The following is a 12965-nucleotide window of genomic DNA, read 5'->3' as shown; positions in this document are numbered from 1 at the left end:
TACTCTGAGATTATGCCCTCTGGTCCTAGACTCTCTCAAAAAGGGAAACAACCTCTCAGCATCTACCCTGTCAAGCCCCTTAAGAATCTTATATGTTTCAATAAGGTCACCTCTCATTCTTCTAAACTCCAATGAGTGCAGGCTCAACCGACTCAAGCTCTCCTCATAAGAAAATCCCTCCATACCCAGGATCAACCTATGAACCTTCTCTGGACTGCCTCCAATGCCAGTTTTTCTTTCCTTAGATAAGGGGACCAAAATTGTTCACAGTATTCTAGGTGTGGTCTAACTAGTGCCTTGTATAGTTTTAGCAAGATTTCCCTATTTTTACACTCCATTCCCTTTGAAATAAAGGTCGACATTCCATTTGCCTTCCCTATTGCCTGCTGAACTTGTATATTAGCTTTTTGGGATTCATGCACAAGGACTCCCAAATCTCTGTGCTGCAGCTTTCTCCATTTAAATAATATTCAGCTCCTCTATTCTTCCTGCCAAAGCACGTAACCTCACATTTTCCCACATTATATTTCATCTGCCAAGTTTTTGCCCACTCACTTAACCTGTCTATATCCCTCTGTAGACTGTCATCCTCACCACTTGCCTTCCCACCTATTTTTGTGTCATCCGCAAACTTGGCGATAGTACATTCACTTCCCTCATCTAAGTCATTAATATATATTATAAATAATTTGAGGCCCCAGCACCGATCCCTGTGGCACTCCACTAGTTACAGGTTGCCATCCCGAAAATGCCCCCCTTATCCCAACTCTGTCTTCCAATAGTTAGCCAATTCTCTATCCATGCTAATATACTACTCCAACACCATGGGCTCTTATCTTATTAAGTAGCCTCCCCTTGGTCATACACCACCAACTTTTTTACTATTTAATTTCTCCTGTCTTCCACCCCATCACAGACCTTCCCTTTGGTTCACTTGCTTAAAACCTATTACATTTCTGATTTTTCCCAGTTATGAAAGGGCGAGCTGAAACAGTGAATGTTTCTCTGTCCCCAAACATTGTGCAGCCAGAATGTTTCCAGCATTTTTTTGTTATTGTCAATTGCCAGCATTCCCAGTATTTGGCTTTTGTAAGGAAAAGCATTAGTTTAATAAGCATTCAACACATTAAAAGATTCTGAAAGCTTCAAATGCAATTACTGGTTGAAGTACAGTATAAATTGGATATTAAGGTACTGAAGCAGTTTAATACTGCCTTTTCCACCTTACCTTCTCCCATGTCTTTTCAAGTAGATTTAAAGCCATTTGTGCATCTGAGGAAGAAATACAAGGAAACCAAAGTCAAGGCACAAATCTCCAATTTGCAGGATGGGTGCCAATCAACCCTTTCATTGATCTTTCACCACTTTAACTCTCATTCCATTGTGATGGCATTTTACACAAAACCATTCAACATATTTATGATACAATGACACATTTAATCCTCGAATGAGAGATGCGTCTGAAAGATTATTTTGTGCAAAGACCATCCTGTCACCATGACAGGTAAGTCAGGGACCAGCTACTACACAATCTCACTTCCCCCCAACCGATAAGCGCTGGGTTTCACCGATGCACAATTCTGCAGTTGACAGCAACCTTCAGAAGGGAAAGTATTCAAGACAAAGAAGCGTAGGAAGGCTTTCCAACTGGGAGTCAAGACCGATCTCATCGTCACCCAACACAAGGTATCAGCCGTGCCTCAGTGAAACCTCTCACTTGTGGCTCAGAAGGTCATGGGTTCAAGCCCCACTTCAGAGACTTGACCATGTAATTCAGGCTGACACTCTACTGAAAGAATGTTGCAATGTCTTTCGGGTGAAACATTAAACTGAGACCCCTCCTACGCACCTTGGTGGACATGAATGATCCCACAGCACCATATTGAAGAGGAATGCTCAACCTGGTTTCCAAGCCCATAATTATCCTTCAATCTACATCAAACACATTCTGGTCAACTTCACAATGCTGTTTGTGGGAGCTTGCTGTGCACAAACCGGCTGCAGCATTTCCTACATTACAATGGTGACTACACATTAAAGTACTTAATTAGTTTTAAAGTTTTTGGGACATCGAGGTAACAAAAGGCACTATATTTATACAAGTTTTTCTTTCTTTCAACCTTTGCAGACATGCACTTTCCAGCAGGGTTCAATGGTTCACAATGAGTAGTAGGAAATCAGGGTAGTTTCCCCCTCCCACCCATCCAACACCTGTGGGATCAAAAACAGATTGTTGCACCTCAATAGCTGTCACATCTCAGATGGGGCAACTGCATGGATCAATGTCTAAACCTTCTGGTCCACATGGCTCAGTGCAGCACTGACTGCCAACTAACTCACTGAACCATCAGGATATACCTGGCGAGAGTGTGTGCTGTCTACAGAATTTAATGCATCTTCTGTAACTTAAATATCCACCCATTCCTACTGCCTCAGCAGCAGCTGGTCTGTGCTGAGCTAACCCATCTCAGCTGAAGGAGTTCTATAACTGCTTCTAGCACCTCTGGGCTGAGAGGAGGGGCTGCAGAAGGGGAAAAGGTCCTCAGGTTCCCATACTCAACTATTATCCATAAATCATGCTGTATAGCTCAAGTTTTTCAAGAAGGTTCAGGACAGATGTCTTAAATGGATTAGCAGCTTGTGCACTGTCGAGGCTCACACAAAAAATGGCATTGGGGTGCTGAGAGTGTCCCAGGATAAATACTGAGCAACAGTCAGCTCCTTCAGGGGGAAAAGGATAAAGTAAAAGTCATGTCAAAATGATTTACTGGTTTATTTTCCCAACTGTTATTACTCCCAAGGAGCTTAAGGCACAGGTCTGACTACACCTCAATTTTAAAATTTGCATTCTGGTTTTCAAATCCATTCAGGGCCTTGCCCCTCTCCATCACTAACCTCCTCCAGTTCAAAAAAACCTCACGATACTGGCACTGCTCCAATTTTGGCATCTTGAGCATCCCAGATTTTAAATCGCTTTACAATTGGCTGTCCAGATCCTGAACTCTGGAGTTCTCTCCCTGAACCTCTCCACTTCTTTAACTTCTGTAAAAAGCTCCTTAAAACATATTTCTTTGACGAAGCTTTTGATAATATTTCCTAACACTTACAAAGCTGGGTGTCAGTTTTTATTTGATAACACTCTTGTGAAATACCTTGGGATATTTTACTATGTTAAAGGTGCTAAATTCAAGTTGTTCTAGTAGGTTCACCATGTGCACACAGGATTTAGACCTCACTTAAATTCAATGGGAACCAGGGAATTGGTAGCACAGTGGTAGTGGTCTTTCAGCTCCAGGACCTGGCTGCAACTTCACACAGACTTATGAGATGGAAGCCTCCACTGTCTCTTGGCTATGAAATGAGCTAGCATGCAGTTCATATTAGGCATAGCAAAACCTGTCTCCAATTCAGTACTAATTAACAATCACTAACATAGGCTAGCTGATCTGAAAGATAAATAAATCTCACATTAGTGCAGTAGGGGGCACTCAGTGAAGCTGAGGCTTGTTATTGATACAGAACAGCGGGAGCTTTATGCTAAATGCGGCTCATACTGTACCTTACCAGGGAGCACTCAATGCTGACACTAGTTGCCTGAAATGGGATCTATTCCCTAGCACTAATATTGCTCCTCTTGACAAGTTCTAAAATATGTTGTTTTAAAAGAGTAGGGACAGTACTGTCACAATATTGTAATAAAGTTGGCCATTAAAATTTGGTCTCTAGTCAGTGTTATTGAATAGGGATCACTGACTAGATAGAGTGTGGTTGCAGATAGTGACTTTAGCCACTGATTTTAGTCAAAACGTCTTAAATACACTCATTCCACACAGGTAAATGTACTTCACATGCATATATTTACAAACATTTACCACCAGCCAGTAACCAAGGAAATAATGCACTCTTAATGAACAAAAATGTTGCCCTCTCTGCTTTTCATCTCACCATGTTACCAACAAATAGAGATTAAAGTGCACAGTGTCAAGACAAGGGATCATTTCAGGCTAAGATGAGAAGTTTCTTTACTCAAAGGGTTGTGAATCATTGGATTTCTCAACCCCAGAGGTTGCAGTTGCTCCATCAATGAGTATATTCAAGGCTGGGGAAGATAGATTGTTGATCTCTTAAGGAATCAAAGGATATGGAAAGCAGGCAGGAAAGTGGAGTTGGGGCATATCAGCCATAATCGCATTGAATAATAGAGCAGGCTTAACAGGCTGCTCCTATTTCTTATATTATCTTCACATCCATACACTGTGCATAGAGACCACATGACCAACAATGATGTCTATTACTCATCTTTTGACACACTGATCAGAAATGCAATTAGCCACAAGTGGCCAGTTACTGCAAATTAAACAGTGTTCCAGATATGACAGGAGTTTTTACTGTGAGACCCCTGCCTCTAAAACACTGAACTGTATAGAAGGCAAATTAATACACAATGATGTCACATGGTTAATAGACATTCCTAGTCCTGAGTGCAAAACCAATCTGAATTTTGGAGAAATACGCCATAACATTATATAATAGTTTAATATCCTCTATCTGCTGCACCATCATGCTCCCAGTATATTGAAATCAGTGAGTAACACTAATGCCTATTATTCTTACTTGGGCCTTGAAGTGGTGCTGTAGCCTTTCACAGCCTGTTAAAACAGACACAGCAAAAACACATTCCATGCCCTCCAACTAGCTGTGGTCTGCGCTCCTGGGCAAATTTCCATTAATTTAGGACATTTACATTATGATTTAAAATCTTTAAAATATGGAGTACAAACACGTATGCAAGGTTGATAAGGTAAAGTACAAACCGCCAAGACAAATAGATATACCAAAATGGAATTAAAAAACATACCACTCATCTGTCGAACCACACGTAGAATAATTTCCACCAGGGACAATGGATTTATTCTGTGTGAGAGAACATTAATCCCAGAATTAGTGAACCTTCAGTGTCGACTACTGGATACAACCATTTCAGAATAGATGGAAATAAAATCTTTGAATTAGCCACAAATCAATCCCCTGGCCGTTCTGCTAAATGTTTGCACTTATGAGAAGGGCAGCTCTCAAGTATGCATCGACTGGCAGCATCGAGTGTATTCTGAAGTCAGCTGCAGCGTAGAGTGCTGTGCATGCAATTGGGAATTTGCTTTGTTTTTGGGATGTGGGCAACATTTGGGGGCATGATTGTTACAAAAATTGGCTGTGTGGTTGATAGTGAGGAAGAGACCTGTAGACTGCTGAAGATAATGGGTAGAATATGGCAAATGGAATTTAATCTGGAGAATTTGGAGAGGAGAAACAAGGTAAGGGAATACAGAATGAATGGTAGGATTCTGAGAAGCTTTTCCTCAGAGTATGTCCACAGTCCCTGAAGATTGCTGGATAGCTAGACAAGGTGGTCAAGAAAGTAAATGCGATACATACCTTTATTGGTAAGAGCAGGGAGGTTATCACAGAATCACAGTGCAGAAGAGGCCCTTCAGCCCATCGAGTCTGCACCGACACGTGAGAAACACCTGACCTACCTACCTAATCCCATTTACCAGCACTTGGCATGTCATAACATTCAAGGCCATGGGCCAAGTTCTCATCCAAGTACTTTTTAAAAGATGTGAGGCAACCCACTTCCACCACCCTCCCAGGCAGTGCATTCCAGACCGTCACCACCCTCGAGGTAAAAATGTTTTTCCTCATCCCCCAAAACCTCCTGCCCCTCACCTTGAACTTATATCCCCTCGTGACTGACCCTTCAACTAAGGGGAACAGCTGCTCCCTATCCACCCTGTCCATGACCCTCATAATCTTGTATACCTCGATCAGGTCACCCCTCAGTCTTCTCTGCTCCAACGAAAACAATCCAAGTCTATCCAACCTCTCTTCATAACTTAAATGTTTCATCCCAAGCGACATCCTGGTGAATCTCCTCTGCACCCCCGCCAGTGCAATCACATCCTTCCTATAATGTGGCGACCACAACTGCACACAGTACTGCAGCTGTGGCCTCACCAAGGTTCTATACAACTCCAACATGATCTCCCTACTTTTTTAATCTATGCCTCGATTGTTAAAGGCAAGTGTCCCATATGCCTACTTCACCACCCCACTAACATGTCCCTCTGCCTTCAGAGATCTATGGACACACACGCCAAGGTCCCTTTGTTCCTGCCGTTCATTGAATACTTCCTTGTCAAATTACTCCTTCCAAAGTGTATCACCTCACACCTTTCAGGGTTAAATTCCATCTGCCATTTATCTGCCCATGTGACCATGCTGGAACACAGGCCACGGTTGGAGTACTGTGTACAGAAAGGATGTGATCACACTAAAGAGGGTACGAAGGAGTTATGAGGATGTTGCCACGATTGGAAAAATTTAGCTATGAGGAAAGATTGTATAGGCTGGGGTTGTTTCCTTTGGGTGGCCGAGAGGAGATTTAATTGAGGCATACAAAATTACGAGGGGTCCAGATAGAGCAGAAAGGAAGGATCAATACTCCATCTATCCATCACTGTTGAGTCAAAATCCTGGAACACCCTAACAGAACTATGAGAGCACATTCACCACACAGACCAGTGGTTCAAGGTAGAGCAGCTAACCACCACCTTTTCAACATCAACTAGCTACAGGCAATAAATGCCATTATTGCTCGCAATGTCCATATCATGGGAATGGAGAAAAACATTTGAGAGCCAAAGATGATGTATGACAATGGGAATCTATCCAAAACATTAACTTGTCCTTTCCTTTCTTCCAATGTTCTTGAGTACTTCCAGCACCTTTTATTATCATTTTGAGTATGTATTAAAAATGCCATATTATAGTTGTCACATTCACAATGTTCTTGGTACTCTATTATTATTGATTCCAAAAGTCACTCTATTCCCATTACATCTTAAACTGGGGTGATTACCACAGACTAGAGTGAGCAAACACTCCACTATGCGCCACGCCAACATTGACACTTTCCAGTCAGCAGAGTGCTAGTAATTCTCATCAATGGAGTCTGCACTCCTGACGAAAAACAAAGGTCTAAACTCAGCTTATTTTTAGAACTCTTGGAAAAACAGATCATATGTTCCAGGCCTGGTTAAATCCAAATTGTCTGCAATCATGTCCCAGGCCTGCATTATCTTGCCATATGCTTACCTATGCTCAAAGTCACTTATGAAGTGTTCATATAACTGCAAAAGATTAGAAAAGGTAGTGTTATATCTGGAGCATACACATGTGGTATGAATGATTGTTACTGTTCTGTAGGCAGACTTGTCACAGCTGGTCATGTTTTTACAGTCACTTTTTATTCTGAATTGCTAAATATCAACGGTAATGACAAAAGATGCTTATAGTAATCAAAAGCTGATGAAAACCCAACAGTGAAGTCATTCCAATCTGCAAACTTGATTCCATCAACAGGCTATGCTGATATCGAAACTAATAGCCTTATATAAACAACATCAGTAACAACTTATATTTACATAGTGCCTTTAACATAGCAAAATGGCCCAAGGTGTTTAACAGGAGCATTATCAAACAAAATTCGACACCAAGCCACATAAAAAGATATCAGGAGAGTTAACCAAACTTAGTCAGAGAGGTAGGTTTTAAGGAGCATCTTAAAGGAGGAGCGAGACATGAAGAGGCGGAGAGGTTTAGAAAGGGATTCTAGAGCTTAGGGCCATTGCAGCTGAAGGCACTGCCACCAGTGGCAGAGCGATTAAAATCAGGGCTGCACAAGAAGATAGAACTGGAGTAGCACAAATAATCTCAAAGGCTTGCAGGGCTGCAGGAAGTTACAGAGATAGGAGGCCATAGAAGGATTTGAAAAAAAGAATGAGAATTTTAAAATTGATATATTGCTGGACCAGGAGCCAACATAGGACAGCAAGCATAGGGCTGATGGATGATGGGGATCTAGTGCCAGTTAAGTTGTGAGCAGCAGAGTTGTGGATGAGCACAAGTTTATGTCGGTTGGTAGATGGAAGTGGAGTGGAATTTTTTTTTTATTCATTCATGGGATGTGGGCGTCGCTGGTTAGGCCAGCATTTATTGCCCATCCCTAATTGCCCTTGAGTTGAATGGCTTGCTAGGCCATTTCAGAGTCAACCACATTGCTACGGGTCTGGAGTCACATATAGATCAGACCAGGTAAGGTCAGCAGATTTCCCTCCCTAAAGGACATTAGTGAACCAGATAGGTTTTTTTGACAATCGACAATGGCTTTTTGTCATGGTCATCATTAGACTTTTAATTCAAGATTTTTACTGAATTCAAATTCCACCATCTGCCGTGGTGGGATTAGAACCTGAGTCCCCAGAGTATTACCCTAGGTCTCTGGATTACCAGTCCTGTGACAACACCACCACATCACTCTCTCCCAATAGTCCAGTCTAGAGGTAACAAAGACACAGATGAGGCTTTCAGCAGCACATAAACTGAGACAGTGTAAAGTTTTGAGAGATGTTACAGAGATGGAAGCAGGTGGTCTAAGAGATGGAGTGGATATGTGGCCGACTGTTCATCTTGGGATCAAACACTACACCAAGGCTGTGAATGGTTTGGGCTCAGATTCAGACAGTTGCTAGAAGGATAGGTTGAACTGATGGCCAGGGAACAGAGTTTGTGGCAAGGACCAAAGACATGACTTCAGCTTTCCCCAATATTAAATTGGAGAAAATGGCTGCCCACCCAATAGCAAACGTCAGACAAGCAGCTTGACAAATCAGTGCCAGTGGAAGAGTTGAGAGAAGTGATGGTGATAGGATATATATGGAACCTGACATTGTTTTTTTCAGATGATATTGCTGAGAGGTAACAGGTAGATGAGAATTAGAAGGGGTTAAGGATAGATCTTTTTGGAGATCAGGAAACAGTGCAGGAGCAGGAAAAGAAGTCACTGAAGATGATTCACTGGCTACGACTGGATAGTTAAGAATGACACCAGTTGAATGCAGTCCCACCCAGCCCGGTGGAGTTGGAGGAGGATGATGTGGTCAACCACATCTAAGACTTCAGACAGGTCTAGAAGGATGAGGAGGGACAGCTTGCCATGGTCATCAAGAATGTCATTTTTGACTTTGGTAAGGGCCGTTTCAGTAGTGTTGTAAGGGTGGAAACCTAATAGACGAGAATCAAACATGAAATTGCAACAAAGTTAGGCAAACAAAGCAAACCGAGGCTGGAGCTCCACATTGCTGGTTCTGACCCATTTGCCCAATGCTACCTCCAGTACACGTGTGCCCACCCAACACCCTCACTTCTGTGAAGCATCTTGGGATGGTTTGCTATGCTGTATAAATGTTGTGACCAGGCTATCATTTGATCAAACATCTATCAAAATCAATCAAAGAAATCCTAGATTGATGAACAAATCAATCTATTTCAAGCATGATCTATCCATCCAGGTTGATAATGGAGCAAATGCACATACTGTCTGGACAGGTTACGAGTTTTGTTTATACTGTCTATATAAATGTGCAGCGAAAAGTCACTAGCTTATACAGTACTGTGTTTTCTAACAAGCTGATTGTACAGGGAAGACTCAGAGGTTATGTATGAAACTTGTCATCTTCTGCAATGAAAAAGGGGAAAAACACTCCAAACAAAGCTGCAGGAAATGGTTTAGAAGTCAGACAAAACTTGGGTTGGACACAGAAGTGGATGTAAAGTGGCACTGGCTAACTCAAGGGGGCTAAAACACTTAGCAGCTCAGGCAGCATCAGTGAAGAAAAGAAAATAATTAATGTTAGGGTTAAGGACATTTCATCTGATGATTCGCAATGTTAATTATTTCTCTCTCTACAGATGCTGCCTGACCTGCTGAGTGCATCCAGCATTTTCTGTTTTAATTTCACATTTCCAGCGTTTGCAGTATTCTCAGTATTCAATGATGGTGAAACACATATTGTGACAGTCTAAGGCTTTGCAACTGCAGATCCAGATCTGTCACTCTGCATTTCAGATGAGAATAGTGAAAACTCCACCTCTATTCCACCCACAATAACCGTGTTGATGAAACACCTGCTTTATATGTGTCCTTTTGAAGATTTAGTCTGAACTATCAATAATCGTACCTGCAAAAGGTTATCGCCAGATGGGAAACAAGGAATCAGTGTGAACTCCAGCAGTTCCACTGTGAGTTGATGCCAGAGCCTGGATTGAAAGCAGAGAATAGGGTTAATCTTTAAGGAAGTGCCACAGATTGTCAAAGGCTCATATGAAACAGTAGAGTGAGGCAGCCTATCCCTCTGGACTGTTCCAAAGAATAGCAATAAGGACAGAAGGTGCAGACCTTGGTGGATCAACCAACTGGCTGAGCGCGGGGGGCTGAGCTGAGCCTGAGGAGAGAGAGAGGTGGGGAGGGGGGGTGGGGGAGAGAGAGAGAGAGAGAGAGAGAGAGAGAGGTGGGGGGAGGGGGGGGGGAAAGAGAGAGAGGTGGGGAGGTGGGGGGGGGGGAAGGGAGAGAGAGGTGGGGAGGGGGGGGAAGAGGTGGGGAGGGGGGGGAAGAGTTGGGGAGGGGGGGGAAGAGTTGGGGAGGGGGGGGGAAGAGTTGGGGAGGGGGGGGAAGAGTTGGGGAGGGGGGGGAAGAGTTGGGGAGGGGGGGGAAGAGTTGGGGAGGGGGGGGAAGAGTTGGGGAGGGGGGGGAAGAGTTGGGGAGGGGGGGGAAGAGTTGGGGAGGGGGGGAAGAGTTGGGGAGGGGGGGGAAGAGTTGGGGAGGGGGGGAAGAGTTGGGGAGGGGGGGGAAGAGTTGGGGAGGGGGGGGAAGAGTTGGGGAGGGGGGGGAAGAGTTGGGGAGGGGGGGGAAGAGTTGGGGAGGGGGGGAAGAGTTGGGGAGGGGGGGAAGAGTTGGGGAGGGGGGGGAAGAGTTGGGGAGGGGGGGGAAGAGTTGGGGAGGGGGGGAAGAGTTGGGGAGGGGGGGGAAGAGTTGGGGAGGGGGGGAAGAGTTGGGGAGGGGGGGAAGAGTTGGGGAGGGGGGGAAGAGTTGGGGAGGGGGGGAAGAGTTGGGGAGGGGGGGAAGAGTTGGGGAGGGGGGGAAGAGTTGGGGAGGGGGGGGAAGAGTTGGGGAGGGGGGGAAGAGTTGGGGAGGGGGGGGAAGAGTTGGGGAGGGGGGGGAAGAGTTGGGGAGGGGGGGGGAAAAGTTGGGGAGGGGGGGGAAGAGTTGGGGGGGGGGGGAAGAGTTGGGGAGGGGGGGGAAGAGTTGGGGAGGGGGGGGAAGAGTTGGGGAGGGGGGGGAAGAGTTGGGGAGGGGGGGGAAGAGTTGGGGAGGGGGGGAAGAGTTGGGGAGGGGGGGAAGAGTTGGGGAGGGGGGGGAAGAGTTGGGGAGGGGGGGAAGAGTTGGGGAGGGGGGGGAAGAGTTGGGGAGGGGGGGGAAGAGTTGGGGAGGGGGGGGAAGAGTTGGGGAGGGGGGGGAAGAGTTGGGGAGGGGGGGAAGAGTTGTGGGGAGGGGGGGGAAGAGTTGGGGAAGGGGGGGAAGAGTTGGGGAAGGGGGGGAAGAGTTGGGGAGGGGGGGAAGAGTTGGGGAGGGGGGGAAGAGTTGGGGAGGGGGGGGAAGAGTTGGGGAAGGGGGGGAAGAGTTGGGGAAGGGGGGGAAGAGTTGGGGAAGGGGGGGAAGAGTTGGGGAAGGGGGGGAAGAGTTGGGGAGGGGGGGGAAGAGTTGGGGAGGGGGGGGAAGAGTTGGGGAGGGGGGGGGAAGAGTTGGGGAGGGGGGGAAGAGTTGGGGAGGGGGGGAAGAGTTGGGGAGGGGGGGAAGAGTTGGGGAGGGGGGGAAGAGTTGGGGAGGGGGGGGAAGAGTTGGGGAGGGGGGGGAGAGAGGTTGGGGAGGGGGGGGAGAGAGGTTGGGGAGGGGGGGGAGAGAGGTTGGGGAGGGGGGGGGAGAGAGGTTGGGGAGGGGGGGGAGAGAGGTTGGGGAGGGGGGGGAGAGAGGTTGGGGAGGGGGGGGGAGAGAGGTTGGGGAGGGGGGGGGAGAGAGGTTGGGGAGGGGGGGGGAGAGAGGTTGGGGAGGGGGGGGGGGAGAGGTTGGGGAGGGGGGGGGGAGAGAGGTTGGGGAGGGGGGGGGAGAGAGGTTGGGGAGGGGGGGGGGAGAGAGGTTGGAGGGGGGGGAGAGAGGTTGGAGGGGGGGGGAGAGAGGTTGGAGGGGGGGGGAGAGAGGTTGGGGGGGGGGGAGAGGTTGGGGAGGGGGGGGAGAGAGGTTGGGGAGGGGGGGGGAGAGAGGTTGGGGAGGGGGGGGAGAGAGGTTGGGGAGGGGGGGGAGAGAGGTTGGGGAGGGGGGGGAGAGAGGTTGGGGAGGGGGGGGGGGAGAGAGGTTGGGGAGGGGGGGGGGAGAGAGGTTGGGGAGGGGGGGGGAAAGAGGTTGGGGAGGGGGGGGGAGAGAGGTTGGGGAGGGGGGGGAAAGAGGTTGGGGAGGGGGGGGGAAAGAGGTTGGGGAGGGGGGGGGGAAAGAGGTTGGGGAGGGGGGGGGGAAAGAGGTTGGGGAGGGGGGGGGGAAAGAGGTTGGGGAGGGGGGGGGAAGAGGTTGGGGAGGGTGGGGGGAAGAGGTTGGGGAGGGTGGGGGGAAGAGGTTGGGGAGGGTGGGGGGAAGAGGTTGGGGAGGGGGGGAAGAGGTTGGGGAGGGGGGGAAGAGGTTGGGGAGGGGGGGAAGAGGTTGGGGAGGGGGTCAGGGAGGGGAGGGGTTCAGGGAGGGGAGGGGGTGAGAAGAGGCGGAGTGCAGGATGAGGGTTGTTAGCACAGTCACCATGGCCGGGCCGGGTTTGGGGTCCAGTCGAACCCAACCTCCTGCAGCTCAGCGGCCCCTTACTCCGGTCCAGCCCCATGTCAGGGTAAAGGAGGGCGTGTCCTGTAGCCTCTCCCGGCACTGAAGCCAGCTCAGGCTCCAGAGACACTGGAGCATCGCCAGTCCGAGGCCATGGCCAGGGCCCTGGTGACACTGGGGGGGCCTGCTACCTCCTATTGTAGAAGTTCTC

The 12965-nt window shown here is 47.7% G+C and overlaps 1 protein-coding gene across 1 annotated transcript in view; it reads right to left on the bottom strand.

The window, feature by feature from the left end:
* Positions 1 to 12965, bottom strand: part of LOC144683639 (26S proteasome non-ATPase regulatory subunit 13-like) — a 51205-nt gene that overhangs the window by 37439 nt on the left and 801 nt on the right. The window contains exons 2-5 of the mRNA XM_078546880.1: positions 10080 to 10158; positions 7156 to 7190; positions 4859 to 4914; positions 1229 to 1272 (exon numbers count right to left, since the gene is read on the bottom strand). Of these exons, the coding sequence (XP_078403006.1) occupies positions 1229 to 1272; positions 4859 to 4914; positions 7156 to 7190; positions 10080 to 10158 (214 nt within the window). The remainder of the gene's footprint in view (positions 1 to 1228; positions 1273 to 4858; positions 4915 to 7155; positions 7191 to 10079; positions 10159 to 12965) is intronic.

The sequence above is a fragment of the Cetorhinus maximus genome, chromosome 8 (genome assembly GCF_964194155.1).
Source record: "Cetorhinus maximus chromosome 8, sCetMax3.hap1.1, whole genome shotgun sequence".
NCBI classification, from domain to species: domain Eukaryota; kingdom Metazoa; phylum Chordata; class Chondrichthyes; order Lamniformes; family Cetorhinidae; genus Cetorhinus; species Cetorhinus maximus.
The sequence above is the reverse complement of the archived record's forward strand: the minus strand, read 5'-3'. Positions and strand labels throughout refer to the sequence as shown.